The sequence below is a fragment of the Lissotriton vulgaris genome, chromosome 2_1, assembly GCF_964263255.1.
Source record: "Lissotriton vulgaris chromosome 2_1, aLisVul1.2, whole genome shotgun sequence".
Taxonomy (NCBI): domain Eukaryota; kingdom Metazoa; phylum Chordata; class Amphibia; order Caudata; family Salamandridae; genus Lissotriton; species Lissotriton vulgaris.
In genome coordinates this window covers 1059888456-1059913348 of record NC_141687.1, presented here as the reverse complement: position 1 = coordinate 1059913348, position 24893 = coordinate 1059888456, and the positions used below count along the sequence as shown (strand labels likewise).

Below are 24893 nucleotides of genomic sequence, written 5' to 3'. Positions count from 1 at the left end.
AAGTGCCGGGTCAATCCAGAAGTAGGGAGATTAATAAGTTCATTAATTGCTCAAATCCCTTCGTAGTGTATTGCCTATCTTGCCCATGTGGCTTGAAATACATTGGCAGCACAATCAAGAGTGTCAAACTGCGAATTTTAGAACACCAACGGGCAATAACAAATCAGGATGTAACATATCCGGTTGCCCGGCATTTTGCCAAGACACACGACAGCAATAGGGACCTATTGCAGTATTGGGGTGTAGATCATGTACCTCTGCAACCTAGAGGAGGCGACAGACTTCTCAAGTTGAGAAGATTAGAGTCACGCTACATTATATATTTAGACACCAAGACCCCACAAGGTATGAACAGTGGTGAAGAAATGACAGTACATTTGGGAAAATGAAATGCAGTAGATGGGACTATTGGTATTATTGTGGATCAGTTGTAATTTTGCAATTTTTGAACATGTAATGATTTTTGCTGATCTGTTGCTCATTGAAATTTCGCACTTTAATTTTATACCTCCTCAAGCCTATATTATGTTGGGGTTATGTTTAATGATGAATGAGAATAGCTAAGCTGATAACACCCCTTGTTGATAATAAACTACTACATGAGTATTGAAAATGGTCTATGTTCGGCAATACATGTAAAATGATGGCTGGTGTGGTACACGGCTTTATTGTTTCTTTAATCACCGGCCCATTGCGGCCAACTTGCCGATACACGGCTTTATTTAAAGGTTTTTAAAATCTGGCGCCGTAAATTTCGAGCGCTTTGAAGGCATAAATATATGTATATATAATCTATAAAATGGCCGCGCTGTTTACATGCAAAATTAAATGTTTTTGGTGCCGTCATTGCTTTCTATGTACAGCTTGCAATGACGTGTTGATATAGCCAGGAAATACTGACTATGTGCTAAACACTGACGAAGGGCTAGAAGTCCGAAACGCGTCTGTTTTGTTGCCAGATTAAAACGTTTTGATCACCCACCTTGGAGAGCTTCTACTTTGTTTGGAGAGAAAGCAGAGTTGTGAGCCTGGAGATAGATAGATAGATAGATAGATAGATAGATAGATAGATAGATAGATAGATAGATAGATAGATAGATAGAGTGAGGGCGATAAATAGATAGATAGAGTGAGGGCAATAGATAGAGTGAGGGCCATAAATAGATAGAGCGAGGGTGGTAGATAGATAGATAGATAGATAGATAGATAGATAGATAGATAGATAGATAGGATTTTTTCAATTACCCCGCCCCCCCCCATACCACCGGCCCGGCATCATGGACACTCTGCATGCTGGGAGTTGGAGTTCTCTTACTCTCATGAGATCCGGAGGAGAAACCGGGAGGGTGGGTGGGCAGGGGAGGAGAAACCGGGGGGTGGGTGGGTGGATGGGCAGGGGAAGAGAAACCATTGGGCAGGGGAGGAGAAACGGGGGTGGGTGGGCGGGCAGGGGAGGAGAAACTGGGGGGTGGGTGGGGAGGGGAGGAGAAACTGGGGGAGGTGGGTGGGGGGGCAGGGGAGGAGAAACTGGGGGGGTGGGTGGTCAGGGGAGGAGAAACGGGGGGCAGGGGAGGGGGAGAAGAAACTGGGGAGTGTGTGGTGAGGGGAGGAGAAACTGGGGGGGCGGGCAGGGGAGGAGAAACTGGGGGGTGGGCGGGCAGGGGAGGAGAAACTGGGGGGTGGGTGGGGAGGAGAAACTGGGGGGGTGGGTGGGTGGGGAGGAGAAACTGGGGGGTGGGTGGGGTGTAGAAACTGGGGGGGTGGAGAAACTGGGGGGGTGGGTGGGTGGGGATGGAGAAACTGGGGGGGGTTGGGAGGAGAAACTGGGGGCAGGGGAGGGGGATAAGAAACTGGGGAGTGGGTGGTCAGGGGAGGAGAAACTGGGGGGGTTGGTGGGCGGGCAGGGGAGGAGAAACTGGGGGGGTGGGCGGGTAGGGGAGGAGAAACTGGGGGGGTGGGTGGGCGGTCAGGGGAGGAGAAACTGGGGTGGTGGGTGGGGTGGGGAAACGGGGGGTGGGTGGGGAGGAGAAACTGGGGGGGTGGGTGGGGAGGAGAAACTGGGGGGGGTGGGTGGGTGGGGAGGAGAAACTGGGCATGGAGAAACTGGGGGGTGGGTGGGGAGGAGAAACTGGGGGGGTGGGGGGGAGAAACTGGGGGGGGTGGGGAGGAGAAACTGGGGCGGTGGGTGGGGAGGAAAAACTGGGGGGGGGTGGGTGGGGAGGAAAAACTGGGGGGGGTGGGTGGGGAGGAAAAACTGAGGTGGGTGGGTGGGTGGGGAGGAAAAACTGAGGGGGGGATAGGAAAAACTGAGGGGGGTGGGTGGGTGGGGAGGGAAAACTGGGGGAGGTCGGTGGGGAAGGAAAACTGGGGGGGTGGGTGGGTAGGAAAAACTGGGGGGGTGGGTGGGTAGGAAAAACGGGGGGAAGGGGTGGGTGGGGAGGAAAAACTCGGGGGGGTGGGTGGGTTTCGAAGAAAACCTGGGGGGGGTGGGTGGGGAGGAAAAACTGGGGGGGGTGGGTGGGGAGGAAAAACTGGGGGGTGGGTGGGGAGGAAAAACTGGGGGGCTGGGTGGATGGGTGGGGAGGAAAAACTGGGGGGGTGGGTGGGGAGGAAAAACTGGGTGGGCGGGGAGGAAAAACTGGAGGGGTGGGGAGGAAAAACTGGGGGGGTGGGTGGGTGGGTGGGGAGGAGAAACTGGGGGGTGGGTGGGTGGGGAGGAGAAACTGGGGTGGTGGGTGGGGAGGGAGGAGAAACTGGGGGGAGGGGAGGGAGGAGAAACTGGGGGGGTGGGGAGGGAGGAGAAACTGGGGGGGTGGAGAAACTGGGGGGGTGGGTGGGTGAGTGGGGAGAAGAAACTGGGGGCAGGGGAGGGGTAGGAGAAACTGGGGAGTGGGTGGTCAGGGGAGGAGAAACTGGGGGGGGGGGGTGGGCGGGCAGGGGAGGAGAAACTGGGGGGGTGGGTGGGGAGGAGAAACTGGGGGGGTGGGTGGGGAGGAGAAACTAGGGGGGTGGGTGGGTGGAGAGGAGAAACTGGGGGGGTGGGTGGGTGGAGAGGAGAAACTTGGGGGGTGGGTGGGTTTAGAGGAGAAACTGGGGGGGTCGGTGGGAGGAGAGGAGAAACTTGGGGGGTGGGTGGGTGGGGAGGAGAAACTTGAGGAGAAACTGGGGGGGTGGGTGGGGAGGAGAAACTGGGGGGGTGGGTGGGTGGGGAGGAAAAACTGGGGGGGTGGGTGGGTGGGGAGGAAAAACTGGGGGGGTGGGTAGGGAGGGAGGAGAAACTGGGGGGGTGGGGAGGGAGGAGAAACTGGGGGGGTGGGTGGGTGGGGAGGGAGGAGAAACTGGGGTTTAGGGAGGAGAAACTGGGGGGTGGATTGAGGGAGGAGAAACTGGGGGGAGGGGAGGGAGGAGAAACAGGGGGGTGGGTGGGGAGGAGAAACTGGGGGGAGGGGAGGGAGGAGAAACAGGGGGGTGGGTGGGGTGGAGAAACTGGGGGGGTGGGTGGGTGGGGAGGAGAAACGGGGGGTGTGGGGAGGAGAAACTGGGGGCAGGGGAGGGGGAGGAGAAACTGGGGGGGTGGGTGGGCGGGCAGGGGAGGAGAAACTGGGGGGGTGGGTGGGCGGGCAGGGGAGGAGAAACTGGGGGGGGTGGGTGGGTGGGTGGGGAGGAGAAACTGGGGGGGGTGGGTGGGTGGGTGGGGAGGAGAAACTGGGGGGGGTGGGTGGGTGGGTGGGGAGGAGAAACTGGGGGGGTGGGTGGGTTGGTGGGGAGGAGAAACTGGGGGGGTGGGTGGGTGGGGAGGAGAAACTGGGGGATGGGTGGGTGGGGTGGAGAAACTGGGCATGGAGAAACTGGGGGGGTGGGTGGGGAGGAGAAACTGGGGGTGGGTGGGGGGAGGAGAAACTGGGGGGTGGGTGGGGGGAGGAGAAACTGGGGGGTGGGTGGGTGGGGGAGGAGAAACTGGGGGGGGGTGGGTGGGGGAGGAGAAACTGGGGGGGGTGGGTGGGTGGGGGAGGAGAAACTGGGGGGGTGGGTGGGTGGGGGAGGAGAAACTGGGGGGGGTGGGTGGGGGAGGAGAAACTGGGGGGGGTGGGTGGGGGAGGAGAAACTGGGGGGGGTGGGTGGGGGAGGAGAAACTGGGGGGGGGGGTGGGTGGGGGAGGAGAAACTGGGGGGGTGGGTGGGGGGGAGGAGAAACTGGGGGGGGTGGGTGGGGGGGAGGAGAAACTGGGGGGGGTGGGTGGGGGGGAGGAGAAACTGGGGGGGTGGGTGGGGGGGAGGAGAAACTGGGGGCTGGGTGGGTGGGGGGGAGAAACTGGGGGGGTGGGTGGGGGGGAGAAACTGGGGGGGTGGGTGGGGGGGAGAAACGGGGGGAGAAACTGTGGGGGAGAAACTGGGGGGTGGGTGGGGGGTGGGGAAACTGGGGGGGGGGGGTGGGTGGGTGGGTGGGTAAACTGGGGGGGGTGGGTGGGTGGGGGGGAGAAACTGGGGTTAGAAACTGGGGTGGGTGGGGGTAGAAACTGGGGGGGTGGGTGGGGAGGGAGAAACTGGGGGGGTGGGTGGAGGGAGAAACTGGGGGGGTGGGTGGGGGGAGAAACTGGGGGGGGAGAAACTGGGGGGTGGGGGTGGGAGAAACTGGGGGGTGGGTGGGGGGGAGAAACTGGGGGGTGGGGGGGAGAAACGGGGGGGAGAAAGGGGGGAGAAACTGGGGGGGTGGGTGGGGGGAAACTGGGGGGGTGGGTGGGGGAGAAACTGGGGGGGTGGGTGGGTGCACGAGAAACTGGGGGGGTGGGTGGGTGCACGAGAAACTGGGGGGGTGGGTGGGTGGGGAGAAACTGGGGTTAGAAACTGGGGTGGGTGGGGGGGGAGAAACTGGGGGGGTGGGTGGGTGGGGGGGGGGAGAAACTGGGGGGGTGGGTGGGTGGGGAGGGAGGAGAAACTGGGGGGGTGGGTGGGGAGGAGAAACTGGGGGGGTGGGTGGATGTGGGGAGAGAAACTGGGGTTAGAAACCGGGGTGGGTGGGGAGGGAGAAACTGGGGGGGTGGGTGGGTGGAGGGAGAAACTGGGGGGGTGGGTGGGTGGAGGGAGAAACTGGGGGGGTGGGTGGGTGGAGGGAGAAACTGGGGGGGTGGGTGGGTGGGGGGAGAAACTGGGGGGGGAGAAACTGGGGGGTGGGGGTGGGAGAAACTGGGGGGTGGGTGGGGGGGAGAAACTGGGGGGTGGGGGGGGAGAAACGGGGGGAGAAACTGGGGGGGTGGGTGGGGGAGAAACTGGGGGGGTGGGTGGGTGGGGGAGAAACTGGGGGGGTGGGTGGGTGGGGAGAAACTGGGGTTAGAAACTGGGGTGGGTGGGGGGGGAGAAACTGGGGGGGTGGGTGGGTGGGGAGGGAGGAGAAACTGGGGGGGTGGGTGGGGAGGAGAAACTGGGGGGGTGGGTGGATGGGGGAGAGAAACTGGGGTTAGAAACCGGGGTGGGTGGGGGGGAGAAACTGGGGGGGTGGGTGGGTGGGGGGGAGAAACTGGGGGGGTGGGTGGGTGGGGGGGAGAAACTGGGGGGGTGGGTGGGGGGGAGAAACTGGGGAGTGGGTGGTCAGGGGAGGAGAAACTGGGGGGGGTGGGTGGGCGGGCAGGGGAGGAGAAACTGGGGGGGGTGGGTGGGCGGGCAGGGGAGGAGAAACTGGGGGGGTGGGTGGGGAGGAGAAACTGGGGGGGTGGGTGGGGAGGAGAAACTAGGGGGGTGGGTGGGTGGAGAGGAGAAACTGGGGGGGTGGGTGGGTGGAGAGGAGAAACTTGGGGGGTGGGTGGGTTTAGAGGAGAAACTGGGGGGGTCGGTGGGAGGAGAGGAGAAACTTGGGGGGTGGGTGGGTGGGGAGGAGAAACTTGAGGAGAAACTGGGGGGGTGGGTGGGTGGGGAGGAAAAACTGGGGGGGTGGGTGGAGAGGAGAAACTGGGGGGGTGGGTGGGTGGGGAGGGAGGAGAAACTGGGGGGGTGGGTGGGTGGGGAGGGAGGAGAAACTGGGGGGGTGGGTGGGGAGGAGAAACTGGGGGGGTGGGTGGATGGGGGAGAGAAACTGGGGTTAGAAACCGGGGTGGGTGGGGGGGAGAAACTGGGGGGGTGGGTGGGTGGGGGGGAGAAACTGGGGGGGTGGGTGGGTGGGGAGGAGAAACTGGGTGGGTGGGTGGGAGAAACTGGGGGGGTGGTGGGGAGGAGCAACGGGGGTGGGTGGGGAGGAAAAACGGGGGTGGGTGGGGAGGAAAAACGGGGGTGGGTGGGTGGGAAGGAGAAACGGGGGGTGGGGACACGGGTTTGGGGAGGAGAAACGGGGGTGGGTGGGGAGGAGAAACGGGGGTGGGTGGGTGGGGAGGAGAAACGGGGGTGGGGAGAAACTGGGGGGGTGGGTGGGGGGGAGAAACTGGGGGGGGGGTGTGTGGGGAGGAGAAACGGGGGGTGGGTGGGGAGGAGAAACGGGGGAGAGGAGAAACGAGGGGTGGGTGGGTGGGGAGGAGAAACCGGGGGGTGGGTGGGTGGGGAGGAGAAACCGGGGGGTGGGTGGGTGGGGAGGAGAAACGGGGGGTGGGTGTGTGGGGAGGAGAAACTGGGGGTGGGTGGGTGGGGAGGAGAAACTGGGGGTGGGTGGGTGGGGAGGAGAAACTGGGTGGGTGGGCGTGGAGGAGAAACTGGGGGGGTAGGTGGGCAGTGGAGGAGAAACTGGGGGGGTGGGTGGGCAGAGGAGGAGAAACCGGGCAGACAAGGCTTGCCAATGACAATAGGTCAATCTTATGAATGTACTGCAAAGCCAGACCTAAACATCCATGTATGTTAATGACTGCCCTCTTTCCACCTGTGATGCTGCCAAAGAAAACGCCATAAATTATCGAGTAATCTTAGACACTTTAATAGCATTACAGTATCATGTGCGTGCCCCTGATAGTTCAACCTCAGCAGCTGGATAAATAACCAAAATGATCATAGCTGTGAGGAGGGAAACCAATTCTTTTGCAGGTACACATCTCCTACCCCATCAAAATATGTACTCCTGGATCACAACGTGTAGGTGGAGCCAACACTGCTTTCTAGTGAAGCTCAGAAAACTGTGTGGCTACAGCTGTGCTTGTCAAGTCAGACCATAAAAAAGGGTTTATGATGTGGGTGTAGGAGTCAAGTAAAAGTGGAAGCAAGAGAGAGAGAAAGCACATGCAAGAGAGAAGCTACGTTAAAGCCAAGTTGGCAAGCCTTTCAAAAGAGAATCAGGCACAGTACATACAGAGTTAATCAGATTGGGCACATCAATTGAATTGCAGTGTAAAAAAACATATTTGTATGAATATAGACACCCTTTTACAGAGTAAAAGACTAAAAATGATAAAAGGTGAGGTTACCACCGACAGGTATATGCTACTTTCTATCAAAAGTCACAGGTACTGTATTCAAACAACTGCTTAATTCAAGTGAAAAAAGGAACTTAAAGAGAATGAAGGCATTTTTACCCATTAGGAGTATTTCCAATTTTGTCACATATGTCCATAATAAGGCCCCAATCTTCGCTAGTGTTGTATTCATTTGTGGCTTTTTCTAAAAAAAAAAAAAAACATTTTTCTAAAATTAATAAAACAGAACACTGAAAAAACATCATAAATAAGAAGAAAACACATTATGCAACAAAATTTGAATTATGGGCAAAATTCATAAATCGTTATGGAAAACTATAACCATTTAGAAATTTGAAAAACTTAAGTATGTATACATGAAATATACTGAAAGTGCAATACTTGAAGGGGAGAAATAAACACAGATATATTCAGAAAACGCTATATTTAAACTGTTACACGAAACTCACTTATAAACTCTCTACGACCACATTTAAAAACTTGTTTGGAAGAGGGCTACTAAATGTATTAGGAGTGAGCGTATTGAGATCAGATGTAGTAATGCAAGTGGTCTGGGCTGGATTACCAGGTATGCACATTAGCTGGTGGAGCTACACATTTCACTTTCCAACTTTGGTGGTATAATGGACTTGTAGATTGCTAATTTCCAAACTCCTCAGAGTTGCAGGAATTTCACAGGGGACAGAAACGTCCAAATAAATGATAAATAAGATAGGAAAAGTTTTGAAAAACAAATTAAAATATTAGTTGTGAAGTAGAACGCAGTATCTTTTTTAATTCATCATTTGACTACGAATAATCATGGGATTGTTTGATTAACTATAGAGTAACGATCTCTGCATGTGAAGAAGTACGTTTGCTACATTACAATACTTAGTAAACAGATTGAGCATGTGCACATTTTTAGGAGTTAGGTGTCAGTTTAAATGTTTTAAGTAGCAGTTTCCACCATTTATAATTTTTAATGCTCCATCAATGCAGTTGGGGCACGTTTTGTTTTTTCCTCAACAATTAACCATTCAAAATAAATATATATTGTTTTGTCGCTGATTGGCAGCGTGGAGTGTGGAAACTTGAAATATATATATATATATATATATATATATATATATATATATATATATATATTTCACAGGAACAATTAGCCCAAGTTCTGTGGACTACTTGGACCTGAGAGTGCAGATCGTTGGGGGCAAGATTGAAACTTCATAGTATCGAAAAGCTACTGCTGGAAATTCGATACTATATGCAACCAGTAGTCACCCCCCTAAACTAGTGCAAAGCATCCCCTATGGGGAGCTGCTTAGACTCAGGAGGAACTGCACACGCGACTGTGATTTCGATAAGGCAGCCACTGAAAGTATAGCCAGATTTGTTGTTAGAGGTTATAATCCTATCTCATTGAACAAAACACTTTGTAAAGTAAAAGCCATGACCAGGGACAAGTTATTGGAACAAAATAAGGACAAAAAACTGAGGGAGGCAAATTCCGACTAATCACCCCATACTCAGCGGAAGCTAATTATCTGAAACAAATGCTGAGAAAAAATTGGCATATCCTAAAGGCGGATAATGTCATAGGTGGTGATGTCCCCAATTTCCCATTGGTCACATTTAAGAAGGCTAGATCCATCCGGGACCAACTGGTACGAAGTCACTTAGAGAAAATACCCCCAAAAATGAATACCTTAAAGAGTGTGAAAGGTTTTTTCCCCTGTCAAATGCAGAGCTTGCAGCAACAGCAAAAGAGAGCTCACATATACCATTCAAGACACTGGCATGGTGAAAAAATTCAACAAGTTTATTACTTGTAGCACACCATATGTAGTGTACTGTCTGGTCTGTCCGTGCGGGCTCCAGTATATTGGCAGCACGGTACATCCATTCAAAATTCGAATACTAGAGCACATGAGGGAGATAGGCAAGGTGGACCAAGCCTACCCTGTTGCGAGACACTTTGCAGAAAAACATCAAAGTGACCGAAATCAGTTACTGTGCTATGGACTAGATTCGGTTCCTGACAATATCAGACTTAAACTCCGTAGGCTGGAATCGAGGTATATCATCAACCTCCACACAAAAACACCTTGGGGCATGAATAGTGGCGAAGACTTGATGGTTCACATTGGCATATAAATGAATGGTAACAAACTTACGATGGAATTGCAAGATGTGGTGAACATACCATTACCTGTAGATATGTATATGTATATATATATGTACATAGTAACTAACGGGCGAGGGTTTTTTCTGATGAAATATTTTTTCTTTTGGGTTTATGATTGATTTGTGACTTTTTGCAATCTGATATGAAGTTATGAAATATACCTTGGTGGGTCCATTGTCCGCAACAATATGAATTCAATTAAATGACTTAAGATAATGAAATATGACATCAATATAAGAAAAATAGACTATGAAAATGTATATAGATAATGAAATGTTTATGGTTGATTTGTTTTGAAAAACAGACTTGAATACACTTAAGGGAGGATAATGGCCGATACACGGCTCAATTTTTGTTTTGTATGCAAATAAAGTAATTAATTCGATTCAAAGTACAAAAAAAAGTATGTGTGAGATGTTTATAATTTATGTACATTTCACTGTTCGAATCTACTTGTGCAATGAGTGGTAAAAATGCATGTTTAAAACATAATGTGCATAAAAGTTGATTACATCTTTGTAAATATCCACCACTCCAAGATGGCGCTGGTTAACGTCAGCATGCCAGTAGTCCTTCCTTTATTGTGAGGACTGTTTTAAAACATGCCGATGTCTAATGACATCGAGAAAGGCTGAGTGCCGAAACGCGAGGGCGTCTGTCTTGTCTGTAATAAAACAACCTTGGAAATGCCAAACCCGTGAGTGTGGGTAATTCTTTGCCAAAAAACGGAAGAATTGGAGATATAGATATAGATATCTATAAATCTCTATATATCTCTATATATATATATATATATATATATATATATCCAACACGGGTCCCCACCAAGGCACTCAGAGCTGCAATAAGCCACGCTACCTCGAAGAAAAACGGCAGGACCAAAAAATCCGTGAGTTGAAGTTTATTGTGCAACAAACGGCAGCATAACGTTTCGGCCTCTCACAGGCCTTGATCACATGGTGTTATGCAGTCATCAGGCAGAATTTAAAGTGCTAGTGCTATAGACGGTGACCAACCAGAACAAAGTAAAGTGCATGGTGCAATAAACATAGTTGAAATACTATGACATTTCATTTTTGTAGAAAAATATATCACGCACTGAACAACACATTTAATCATGGTTTGTCATAAAACAGTATTGGGATAAATCCCCTGCTCAAAACACCGAATAAGCGTTACTTCGTACTGTATGCATGTGTATTAGTGCCAAAAAACAATTTTAAAATGCCCGGATCAATCCGTTGGCTGCATTGGGCACAAAGGCTAAACACATGAGCAGACAATTACTATGTACATATATACAATGGATTAAGAACAGAGGTTGCCCTCATTAATTAACTTTCGTTAATATCTGGATAAATCCACATGTCAACTCTTGTCACATTGTCAACTTACTTAATACACGTATTTGTCTTAGCCATTCTTAAAAAGCATACATCATGAACAACCATGATTTTAAAGTGCAAATGCATATGTCTAAATCATTGACAAATTGTAAATTTATATTGGTTGGAAACCGAAAAAAGTGCAAATGAAAGTGAATGTGATTAAAGTATATGTAAAAAACAGATCCATATCCGATTATAATCTAGTTCTTAATGCTGAGTATCGTATAATCTTATCTGTCAGACTGAAACAGTAGGATCACTGGATTGAGAACAATGACACAATCTATATACATGAGTCCTTAAGACAACCCCTTGGTCAAGCTGAAAATACTAAATGAGGACCATTCTACTGGGTGTCTAAATAGGACCCAATCAATAGTACCGCAGGGAACTGAAACTTGGAGATTGCAATGTCAGAAAGCAAAGTTATAACCAGGTGTACAAATCTTCTGAGGCATTCAGCCCATTGGGAAATTTGCTATCTAGCATGAGAATATAGTGTGTTTCTAACCTTCTCAGCGCAGTTTCCCTATTGCCACCCCTTCTCATTGGTGCAACTGTGTCGATGGCATAATATTTCAAGAGAGAGCTGTTGTTGTTGTGCTTCTCTCTGAAATGCCTAGCAACTGGGTATGCCGGGTCGTTAGATTTTATGGCCCGTAGATGTTGGAGGACCCTTTTGTGCACCTGTAGTTTTGAACTGCCCACGTAACGAAGGCCACATGGGCATTCCAAAACATACACGCAAAATTCGCTCATACATGTGATTTTTTGCTTTATCTTACAAGGGGTGTCCGAAAATGGGATGTGGTATTCAGACTTGTTGACTCCCTGGACACAGGCTTTGCATGAAGCACACTTTCTGAAGCCCTTGCTCCCCGCCAACCAATTTCGTGAATTCACTACCTCAGGGCTCGATGTTACAAGCGCGTCCTGCAAGGAAAACGCTTTCCTATAGGTAATTGCAGGCTTTGTGGGCATATATTGACCTATGGTTGGATCGCATTTAACTAGACCCCAATGTCTGTTTACAATTTTCATGAGCGCCCCATGCTGGTTATTAAAGGCCCATATGAGTCTAGTAGGTGGTTGTATTGGGGCTGTGGCGGAGGTCTGTTTCCCCCTATGTGTTAGGGCTTCAGACCGGGGTATTGCATTGGCTTTCCTGATGGCAGCCAGGATCACCTTTTTGTCATAACCCCGGGCCAGGAATCGTTCTTTACACTCTTCCTGGGCTAGCTGATTCTGTGCTTCAGTGCTGCATGCTCGCCTGATCCTAAGCATTTCCCCATAGGGGATGCTACGGATCAAGTGGGACGGATGGTGGCTCTGTGCATGCAGCACTGTATTTCCTGCCGTTGGCTTTCTGAACAGAGATGTTTGAATTTCTCCATTAGTGATGTTGATAGCAATGTCCAAAAAGGTGGCATTTGTGGTGCTGATATCAGATGTAAATGACAAGTTGTAATTGTTATTATTCAACTTGTTGATAAATTCCGTAGCCTGTTCGGTGGTTCCTTTCCATATCATACAGACATCATCGATGTACCTGAACCACCGAACAATATGATTCCTGCAAGCTTCAGAGTGTTCGCCATTGAGGACCTGTCTCTCCCAGTACCCCATGTGGAGACAGGCGTAACTGGGAGAAAAACAGGCCCCCATGGCCACACCCCTGACTTGCTGGAAATGCTGTTTGTTGAACATAAAGTAATTGTTGTTCAAACAGAATTTTATCATTGATAACAGCATCTTGTTGTGTTCTGCAAAGACAATTGGTCGGAACCCCAAGTAATAAGCCACTGCCCTAAGACCGTCCGCATGGACGATACTGGTGTAAAGGGCAGAGACATCAAGTGTTACAAGCAGGTATGAAGGATCCCACTGCACAGTGCTTAGCTTTCTTAAAAAGTCACTGGAGTCTTGTACATAAGAGGGTAGTCCTAACACATGTTCCTGCAAGAATGAGTCCACATAGATTGTGGTGTTCTCTAGCAATCCCCCGCATGCAGAAATGATTGGTCTACCGGGGGGTTTCTGCGAGTCTTTGTGGACCTTGGGGATCAGGTAAAGTACGGGCATAATGGGAAAGTCATTTTTTAGATATTTCAATTCATCCATGCTGATGAGGCCTGATGAACGCCATCCCATGAGCAATGAATAAAATGTACCTTGGGCATTTTTGATAACCGCCGGATCACAATGTCTGTAACACAAAGTATCATTCAGCTGGGCGGTGGCCTCTTCCATGTACATGTCCCTTGCCCATAAAACAATGTTGCCCCCCTTGTCCGATTGTCGAACAATCACATTGCCCGCCTTTTGGATCTTAGCCACTAAATCAGTATATCTTTTATTGCAGATGTTTCTGTGATGATTGCTCCTCTGTGTCTGTGAATATAGAGTCTTAATATCCTTCACTACGGCCTCCTGGAAAATATCTAGGTTGTCATGCAGCATCTGTGGAGTGTATGTAGATTTTGGTTTAAATTTTGAGCGGCTGACAATGATGTTACTGGAATGGGAAGCATTATCCACATCCATTTGTTGAGACAAAAATTGCTCTTGTCTGAGGCTTTGCATGTCCTGGACGAGTGGCAAATCATGAACAGTCAATGGCGTGTCGGTATCATTGGCACTTACATCCTGATTCCTGGGCTTAATGTTTGAAAAATGTTTTTGCAATTTCAATTTCCTAGTAAACTTAAATAAGTCTATTCTAGTGTCCGCATAATTAAAATTCCTAGGCGGACAAAATGATAAGCCCAAAGACAATGTTTTCAATTCGGAATCTGTAAGCTGTAAGGAGGTAAGGTTGATGATAGAAAAATTGGACACACCTGCTTGTTCTATGGCTGCTTCTTCTTCTTGCTCCACTGTTTTTTGTATGGCCTGCGTTTTGGAGCGTCGTCCTGCTCTGGCCTTTCGGCGCTGTCGGCGTTTGGCGCTGGGGTTTTTGTTGTCTTTTGACGATTGACTCTGGGGCGTAGAACATCCCTGTTGTCTTCGTTCACCATCCCCATCTCCTGCGCCATCGTGAGCCTGGTAAACCCCAACCCCGACCGGGTTCTACCCCCTTCATATTCTGAGCCGCTGTCCACATTTGAACTTAAATCTGCATTGGATGAACTGGCTGATGAAGTGGCCCGCTGGGCACCTTGCTCTTTGGGAGGTCCCGTGCTTTTTGGCGGCTGGGACACTTTTCTGGCGTCATACTTCCGTGCGAACGTGAATATACGACCTTCCAGATAATCTGTTTTGTCCCTTTGGAATTTGTACTGTTTGCGCCTTATAATGATGTCTTCCTCCTTCTGGACACGAACCATCATTTCTTCTCGTAATTTGGTGCTCTCTTCCGCCTTATCAGTGCTTTGCTCCTCGATCTCGAGGTTCAGTGCATCAATTTGGCTCTGTATTTTCTGGCGGTCCGACTCAGCATACCGGACTAATATTTGCACCAACTTCCTCGAAGACTCCAAGTTGCACTCTGCCCACTCCTTGAGCATCTCTGGGTCAGGCTGGTCATAACTAGGAGCCAACAATACCCGCAGCCCCCTCGGTATGCGATTGACCTCTAGATATCTGCTCAAGGAGCGGTGCTCCCACCACTTAGCCTGCTCACGTTTAACCAATTTCTCCAGCTTCTTATAGAGGCCTCGTAGATTCACAGCACCGTCATTGCTTTCCACAGTAGAGCCCACTGTAGTCGACCCCCCAGCCGGGGAGTCATCAAATACATCGAGGGCTGCCACTTCCCTCCCTCGTCTGCCACCAGCTGCCATGTTGCAATACAGTCAATTCAAAAACCGCGTATATCCGCGTCACTCACTGGTAATGTCGCCTCTCGAGACAAATGCAGATATCCGACACACCGGGAAAAACTCCTTCACGGAAAGTGTCCTTGTGGCGCCGATCACCATAAGCGAGCTCAACAGCCCGAGCGCCCGACCGCCGTCAGAACGCCGAACCGGAACTCCCTCTTCGAACCAGCGCCTGTTACAGGTTATTCCGGGGCAAGGCGGTTACTCCCCAACGGGAGTCAACAATCCCTCCGGGTCACCGGAGGTAGTAGCTTCCTGCCGCCAAGCCAACAGCTGAAGAAGGGTCCTGCCACGCCGGAGAAGCTTCCAACCGGCTAAGCAATCCAACACGGGTCCCCACCAAGGCACTCAGAGCTGCAATAAGCCACGCTACCTCGAAGAAAAACGGCAGGACCAAAAAATCCGTGAGTTGAAGTTTATTGTGCAACAAACGGCAGCATAACGTTTCGGCCTCTCACAGGCCTTGATCACATGGTGTTATGCAGTCATCAGGCAGAATTTAAAGTGCTAGTGCTATAGACGGTGACCAACCAGAACAAAGTAAAGTGCATGGTGCAATAAACATAGTTGAAATACTATGACATTTCATTTTTGTAGAAAAATATATCACGCACTGAACAACACATTTAATCATGGTTTGTCATAAAACAGTATTGGGATAAATCCCCTGCCCAAAACACCGAATAAGCGTTACTTCGTACTGTATGCATGTGTATTAGTGCTAAAATACATACATATATATACAATTCTTCCGTTTTTTGGCAAAGAATTACCCACACTCACGGGTTTGGCATTTCCAAGGTTGTTTTATTACAGACAAGACAGACGCCCTCGCTTTTCGGCACTCAGCCTTTCTCAATGTCATTAGACATCGGCATGTTTTAAAACAGTCCTCACAATAAAGGAAGGACTACTGGCATGCTCATTCACCACAGGCGCTGACGAAGGCCAATCTGGCCGAAATGCATTCGCCACTTCATTGAAATAAACGGTGTTGTCTTGTAATCCCCTCCGTGGCTTCTGCTTCTTTCCTTGAGAGGAGGTGCTTTTTTCATCAATTTCACGCGTGTTCCAGAAGCGCGTCCAGAAGCTCACTCACCACAAGTGGCCTGGAGAATCTGGTTCTTGCCTCGGCACTTGCTTGTTTCTTCATTTTTTTTAATATCTCCAGGCTCGCCGGCAGTCCGAGCAATCTGAAGCGGCTTATTGAGACATTGCCTCGGCCAGGGCGGGATGCACTGTCCTCCTGCCCATGTGAATTTGCCACTTGGACTTTCGGTTGGTGAGGCACGGGGACTCGAGGCAGCACCACCAGTTTCTTTTGCGAGTTTCTTTACGCTCTGCATTTCACCGAACCCCCGCTATTTTCTTGTACTATATCAAGAACGTCCCTCAGCCATACTCACCACTTGTGCATCCTGGGAAATGGAGTCCGTAGACTTCCTCGGACCGGCTGGAACATCACCTGAGTTAAACATCGCTGAGGGGCGGAGCTAACACTAGGCACCTATCAGAGTGTGGTTTGGTGCATTTGTACTGCAGGACGTCAGGACTTCCTATTCATTCACCGCAGGCGCTGACGAAGGCCAATCTGGCCGAAATGCATTCGCCACTTCATTGAAATAAACGGTGTTGTCTAGCAATCCCCTCAGTGGCTTCTGCTTCTTTCCTTGAGAGGAGGTGTATGTGTGTATATATATCAGCACAGCAATCCTCATAACCTCCACACGGGCGAAATGAAGAAGTGACCCAACGGCTTCAGGAAAGGAGATGTTTTTATTTATTCCAACCTTTCCAGTTGACGCGTTTCGAGCATCAAGTGCTCTTGTTCACACAACGAATACCGCGTCAGCCATTCTTTTTAAAGTATGCTATGTGTGTCACCTCCCTCAGTGAGTCACATGGCCACACTCATAGACATGGAAAAGATACTGTTGTATTAGAGCGTTCGAGATCACAGTGAATAGCAGCATTGAATTTCACCACTATTTTCACGGAGTTATTGTTGTACAAATGCATATTTGAATTATAATTTAAGATTTCTAATTTATACTTAATACAAATTTTAAACAGCTTGAATGCTGGAAGAATAAAGTCACAGTGGCTAGTGCAATAAATAATTGTAATGCAAAATAAATACATATTAAAATTTATACACCTAAAATGCATCCATTTATATTAAAATCAATGGTAGCGATATTACTGCTTAGTGCGATTTTCTCGGCTCTTAATTAAAATCATGTAAACATTATAAAGTGCAATTGTTATTTCTCAAATAGATTAAATCATCCATTGTGATATCTGTAACCTATTCTCATTTATGCAAATTTCAACAATATGCGCAAAATTATGCATTTATGTTTGCAAGTTTCAGAGCAAATACATTGAGTAACGCCAACCTTGAGTTTACATTAAAACCATTCCATTTATTGACATTTCAAACTAATTTCAATAAAATACAATATCAACAATCTATACTCCTAGAGTATCTAATCTTACTAGTGATCATATACAGTATATATCCATAAGTCTGTGTGGTATGTGTTTTTCTATTGTTAAGTGCTTTCTTTGTGCCAAGCAAAACCTTTTACCATAAAAGGACCGTCTTAAACTTATTAATATTTAAAAAAGAAAAAAACCTTCAAACACAAACCCTCACAAAGAGTGTATATACTAACAATTCATAAGGATTTAAACATGTGTCTGTCTACCGGGGAATTCGTCAATTCATGGTTGCCCTATGTAAGAATAACATGAATTAATTCATCAGAATGCAATAATTTTTGTGTAGATCATCAGTCTCAGTAAAGCTTCAGTATTCTAATTCTGGTTGTTATGAGGTTATAAAAAGTTGTGCAAATCTTCTGTTGTATTCAACCCATTGGGATGTTTGCTATCAAGTTCTATTATAAAACCGGTTTCCTTTCTCCTCAGAAGTTTTTCTCTGTTGCCACCTCTTCTTAGGGGGACAACAGCGTTGATCACAAAATATGAAAGGCATGCTAGATTGTTATTGTGTGTGGTCCTAAAGGGCCGTGCAACCGAATAGGCATTGTCATTATTTACGATTGCCCTGAGATGCTGCAAGATGCTGACGTGCACCTGTAGCTTGGTGCTGCCCACATACCGCAAGCCACAGGTGCACGCGAGGACATATACAGCAAACTCATTGCCATAGCTGTAATTGCCTTTGATCGCAGTTTGAAAATTAGATAAAGGAGTGTCAAAATGGGTTGTGTTTGACCCAAATTTACATGCTTGACAGGATGAGCATTTGTAAATGCAGGTACTGCCACTACCTAATTCAGGACTTGCTCTCACCAATCTGTTGCGCATGGATTTTGCTCTCCTGTAAGTTATGATAGGTGTATCGGCCAATCTACTTCCCAACACTCCATCAGTCATTATGATGGGCCAGTTCTTTTAAATGATCGACTTGATTTTCCTCTCCTGCTTACTGAATGTCATTATCAAGCGAGGAGTATCATTATCTTCAACATCATTAGGGCTTTTGGGTGTCAATAAAGATTCCCTAGAACGTTCTTGTGTCTAAGTTAGTGCCTTTGATAGAGTCAGATCATTGTATCCTCTTGCTTTTAGGCGTCCTACCATTTCTTTAGCTCCTTTCTCAAAGCTTTCAGGAGAGCTACAGATTCTCTTAAGTCCAAGATGCTCCCCATAGGGGATGCTTTCAAACAGGTGTCTCGGATGCCAGCTGCTAGCATGTAAAATACTGTTGCCGGCAAAGGCCTTACGGAATAAAGATGTTGCAATTGTGTGATTTTTTACTTCAATTTGTACATCTAAGAATTCCAATTTAGTCTACTTACATTAGATGTAAAGAAGAGGTTATGTTTGTTGCTATTTAGTGACTCCACAAATTTTGGGTACTAGATTCATCCCGCTCCCACACACAAAACCTGGGGTAACGATGAGATCCCGCTCCTCCCACCAGCCAACATGTAAACATGCGTAGCTGGGGGAGAGGCAGGATCCCATCGCCACACCGCTTGTCTATCTCCATATATCTTTCCTGAACATAAAGAAATTGTTGTTCAAACACCAGCTCACCAATTCATATAGCATTTGGTTATGGCTATAATATTCGCAGGGTCTTTGTTCTAGATAATATTTTATGGCTTCCACTCCTTTAACATGGTTGATGCTGGTGTATAATGATTCAATGTCCAACGTTAACATACACCAGTCATCTTGCCAATTTATCAAGTTCAATTTATTTAAAAAGTCTCCAGTGTCCTTAATATAACTGGGAATATATATATATATATATATATATTTTATTTTCCACAGAAACACAGCAGCAGCCGTGTATATGCACTCCCTCCAGCGTGTTATAAATCCACAAATCCACAGAGACCAGTGTGTGCGCTGCAAATCGATTTATTCATCCATAGTGTTCCAGCATTTAATCACGGCAAACATGGAACCAACACCCAACGCGTTTCGGCGAGTAACCCCTCGCCTTGCTCACGGGTAAATCACATGTGAAAAACAACCAGTTAAGTAAAGTTTGAAAACGTGCTCAGTGGTCAGTGGTAACGATATGAACATAGACAAAGGACACAGGTAGCAGTCACTTTGGCAGACATCTTGAACTGGTGTTTAAAGCAAATTAGTAAATACTAACGAAAACTTTATATTGTTGTTTCTTTCTCAACTTATATTCATATCATGCCCAGTGGCAAGTTCAGATGGCCTGAGTTCCGCTCTAGTGACTCCTGAAAAATTAAATACTGCATAGCCGTCTAATACAATCCAATTACAGCTTGAATTCAATAACAAGGCTAGAACCTAAAGCAATCCAAGTGGACCTGAAATATGTAGTCTACTTGTGTGAGTGATCATAGTGCGAAATTGTTGTCCAAATCATAATTATATATATACCAAGTGGTCCCATATTCTCAACTGGTCAGTTCACACAAGGAATCCAGGAAAAAATCCAAAACCAAATTGGTAGGTAAGCCTGGCTACGCTCATCATTATATTCCCATCGTTTCTTCCCCAGTGGGAAAAGTTCAACATATATTCAGTTCAGCCTCTTGTTCCTGTAGGACAGTGGGGAAAGAACAGATATACCACCTGTCAGCTAAAGTAAAGATTCAGGTTATGCATGTTTTTTACAGTATATGTTCAAACGTATCTAGAACTTGTGTTGTATTGATATAAAGTGAAAACAGTTAAAACCAGTTAAAAAAGTTGTTGTTTGGCAGGATTCTACGGACACATTTTGAAAAATATCACACGTTATACAGTATTAGAGGAAAAATTACAGAGATCAAGGCTTGGGGAACCCCTGGGAGGAAACACAAATACAGTTCATCTGATTATACGATTATTCTCCTAGATGCCAGACCATCTCTTCCTCCGAGTTGAGCCCTCCCGGGATTAGGCTATCTAGGTCAATAATATACCTATTCTCCAGTTGGCGTAACTTACGTATCTTGTCTCCCCCTCTCTTCATTTGTGGTAGTTTATCCACCACAAAGAATTTCAGAAGGTTGCGATTCCCCCCATGAAATTCCTCGAAGTGTCGAGCAACTGGGGAATTCTGTTCTTTGTTTTGGATTGCTCTCATATGTTGTAGGATACGAGTCTTTGCGGGAAACATGGTACTGCCTACATATTTCTTCGGGCATGGGCACACAAGGACATAGACGCAATACTCTGACATGCAGGTTAGATGTTTCTCAATCAGTCTCTCTTTGTCTTCTACAGGGAAATATACTTTCTTCACATTTGCACTATACTTGCAGGCTTTGCATTGCATGCAAGTATAGAAACCCTGAATCTTGGAGGTATTAGGTTTCATCATACTCACCTCATTGCAGCTCACCTTACTTCTAAGTGTGTCTGCTCTACGGTAGGTACTACTAGGTCTTTCTTTCAGGATGTCTTTTAGGGAAGGTTCAGTCCCAAGAACTTTCCAATGTTTTTGCAAGCTTTTTTGTACTTTCCATGATTTTGAATGAAACGTTGAAATGAACCTGATTGTTTCATTTTCCCCTTTCTGCCTGTCCTGTTCCGGTGTCACGAGGGATAGGTGACTTACTTTCTTAGCTTTTTCGTACGCACATTCTATGGTGTCTTGTTTATAGCCTCTTTCGATGAATCTTTTCTTCATACACTCCCCTTCTATTTCAAAGTCACAGTCCCTACTACAGTTCCTCCGAGCCCGAAGGAATTCTCCATAAGGGATGCTCTCGATCAAGGCCCTAGGATGGCTGCTTTCTGCATGGAGTAGGGTGTTACCAGCAGTTTTTTTACGAAATAGCTTTGTGACAAGTTTCCCTGCAGCCACCTCCACATTAAGATCTAGGAAGACTGCCTCAGATGTGCTGATGTTACCCTCTAAGGTCAGATTGCAATCATTTCTGTTGAGTTCCTCAATGAATGATTCGGCAATGTTTCTAGGCCCTTCCCAGATGATGAATAAGTCATCTATATATCGCAGCCACATTCTCACATGGCTGCGATATAGATGGTTTGTCCTTGCGACCTGCTGCTCCCAGCCCGCCATGAAGAGATTAGCGAAGCTGGGAGCAAAACAAGTTCCCATCGCCGTCCCCTGGCATTGGCGGAAGTACTTGTCATTGAACACAAAGTAGTTTATGATTTGGACAACAATTTCGCACTATGATCACTCACACAAGTAGACTACATATTTCAGGTCCACTTGGATTGCTTTAGGTTCTAGCCTTGTTATTGAATTCAAGCTGTAATTGGATTGTATTAGACGGCTATGCAGTATTTAATTTTTCAGGAGTCACTAGAGCGGAACTCAGGCCATCTGAACTTGCCACTGGGCATGATATGAATATAAGTTGAGAAAGAAACAACAATATAAAGTTTTCGTTAGTATTTACTAATTTGCTTTAAACACCAGTTCAAGATGTCTGCCAAAGTGACTGCTACCTGTGTCCTTTGTCTATGTTCATATCGTTACCACTGACCACTGAGCACGTTTTCAAACTTTACTTAACTGGTTGTTTTTCACATGTGATTTACCCGTGAGCAAGGCGAGGGGTTACTCGCCGAAACGCGTTGGGTGTTGGTTCCATGTTTGCCGTGATTAAATGCTGGAACACTATGGATGAATAAATCGATTTGCAGCGCACACACTGGTCTCTGTGGATTTGTGGATTTATAACACGCTGGAGGGAGTGCATATACACGGCTGCTGCTGTGTTTCTGTGGAAAATAATTTAGACAGGGCGACCTCCGCCCCTGGATTGCACCACAGCTGAGAGGTCCCGGCGTAAAGGGAGGAAGTGGACTGCTTTATATATATATATATATATATATATATATATATATATATATATATATATATAATACATATACATATATATATATATATATATATATATATATATATATATATATATATATAATACATATACAAAGAACTCCTTTTACTCCCTCTATAATGAACACGGACCCACTCAGGTAGTTTGCCAATAATTATTTCACGTGCAACAGAACCTCCGCCATGACGCGTTTCGGGCCCTTGAGCCCTTCATCACATGGCGTTGTTTAACAAGCCACCCCCTATAAAGTGCATATGCAAGTCACCTGACCCCTGGGCCTAAGGACATAAACAACAGACTTCCGCCTAATTTCAGTTGAAATCTTATAAAAAGGTTAAAAACATTCTCATAGCAATCAATATTACTATTAAAACAACCTTCCTTTAAATACCATATTCACAACCAATATATATATATATATATTTTTTTAAATTTTTAAAACCTTTATTATCAAAGAGCACACAGCTATTCAGCCTAACATCCCGGAGGCAAGGCAGCATAGACTCAGGAGAATAATAGTGCAAGGTGATTGGAATCAGGACATTGCAGGTTGTTTTTTAATTTTTTTCCTAACAAATTAACGAAACTAAGAAAAGAGACGCCAAAGGGCGTGTAAGATTGGCAATGGAGCACAAAAGAAATAAAGGAGTCGGCCAGAGGCAGAGGTGGACAGGAAGAGGTTCAATAGTAGAATGGATGGTAGGATAGAGAGAGGGGGGGGGAAGGAAAGAAAAGGAGAATTACAAACATTAGCAAACAGTTGGTGTCACAGGTTACGGTGATTGATGTTCGTCCAGGGGGACAGGTTCCGGCGGCAAACACACATCGCCCCTGTATGCATTCCATGCCCCCCACACTTTATTCCATGTCTGAGGCCTCCCCCTGGCAACATAAACCGTCTTTTCTCTAAACATACACCAATCCATGTTGGCTTTCCATTGTACCACCAGGGGGGCTGTAGCAGCACCCCACTTTTGAGCAATATCACGCTTAGCAACCATATTGCCCAAGGTCACCCAACGAGTCTGCGCCGTGTTGTGGTCAGACGGTTCCCAAACGTTAAGGAGACACCTCCGCGCCTCCGCAGCCAACACAACACCGGTCACTTCTCCCATAATCCGATGTACTCTCGCCCAGTAGGGAGCAATGACGGGGCACTCCCACAGAATATGTAAAAAGGTTGCGAGAGCACCACAACCCCGACGACAAAGGCCATCGGGCGAGAATCCCATATGCAAGAGCCGAGGGCCGGTGACATACACCCGGTGAAGGATCTTGAATTGTACCAGGCGGAGACGTGAGGAGATAGCGACCTCCTTAGGGGAGGACACCGCAATCTGCCAGTCCTCATCGTCAAGTTCCAGGCCGTCCGCCGTCCATTGGTCTCGCAAGCACAAGAGGAGGTCAGTTCGAGCATTGATCAATTTCTTATAGGACAGGGAAATAGCACTGTCAGGAATATGGCCATCCAGAATCCTGTCTTCCAAGGGGGAGCTTTCGGGGATTTCGCCCTCCGCCGGCTTGGCAGAGATCAGCACGTGTCTCAGCTGGGCGTACCGGAAAAACTCCGACCCGCCCAGGTGATATTCGGCCTGCAATTGGGAAAAGGTCTTAATTCCGCCCTTAATAACCATATCGTCCACCCTGGAGATACCGATGAGATCCCATTTGTCAAAGCCCTTGGTATGCCACAGCCTGCCCAAGATATCAGAATCGTACAGTGGGGTAAACCTAGTCAGTCTGCCATGCCAACCCTGCGCTTTGGTAATTGTCCGCCAAATGTGAACCGCAGCTTTGGTCGGGCCTGATAGGCGCCGATCAAAGGACCTGGAATACAGGGCACAATAGTAGTTGCCACCGCGTAAAAGCCACCTGTCCATTGCGTAGCCTGGGCTATCCACAGGGCCATAGAAACCGTGGTTGATAGCAGTAAGCTGAGAGGACCAGTAGTACCGACGTATATCCGGTAGGGCGATGCCTCCGTCATACCACGGCAATGTAAGTTTCTGAATGGCGACACGAGGTCGACCCTCCCAGAGCAAGGCGCGCTGCAAGCTCTCGATCTCCCGAAAATAGCGGGCCGGAACCGGGTCCTGAGTGTTCTGTAAAGCATACAGAAATCTGGGTAGGGACATCATTTTAAACAATGCTGCCCGGCCCAGGAGAGAAAGCGGGAGTCTGCGCCAACTTTCCACGTCACTCCGTAACCGCTGGAGAGGGTGGAGGAGATTATGATCGTATCGCGCCTTAGAACTACCGGATATGTATATTCCCAAGTACCTAAAGCCCTGTCCGGCCATCTGGATATTGCAGCCTCTAGGGAGGCGCGGTGTGTACCCCTTTAGGATGTAAAGGGAAGACTTGGCCCAGTTGATGACCAGGCCAGAGTGGCGTGTAAACAGCCTGAGAACATCGCATGCCACAATGAGTGACTTGCAGGGGGAAGTAAGGTAGAGGAGAATATCATCTGCGTACAGGGAAACTCTATCCTCAAAGCCCGGGGCCCAGGTTATACCATGTAAGTCTGGGTGTACACGTATCATGGCCGCAAGCGGTTCCAGAGCCAAAGCAAACAGAAGAGGTGACAGGGGGCAACCCTGCCTGGTACCTCGGTGGAGGGCAAAGGACGCCGACACGCGGCCATTGACCGTGACATTAGCCAGCGGGCAAGTGTAGAGGAGCTTCACCCAACTCAGAAAGACCGGCCCGAATCCCAGCTTTGCCAACACCGCCCAAAGATAACTCCACTCAAGGGAGTCAAAAGCCATCGTGGCGTCAAGAGAAGCAAGTACCGCCGGTTCCTCC

The 24893-nt window shown here is 47.9% G+C and overlaps 1 protein-coding gene across 2 annotated transcripts in view; it reads right to left on the bottom strand.

Moving 5' to 3' along the window:
- The window catches only part of LOC147731591 (signal transducing adapter molecule 2-like), a 520259-nt gene that overhangs the window by 390589 nt on the left and 104777 nt on the right, over nt 1-24893 (bottom strand). For both annotated transcript variants that reach the window (XM_086956701.1, XM_086956702.1), the window contains exon 2: nt 7484-7568. In XM_086956701.1, coding sequence (XP_086812827.1) covers nt 7484-7568 — 85 coding nt within the window. The remainder of the gene's footprint in view (nt 1-7483; nt 7569-24893) is intronic.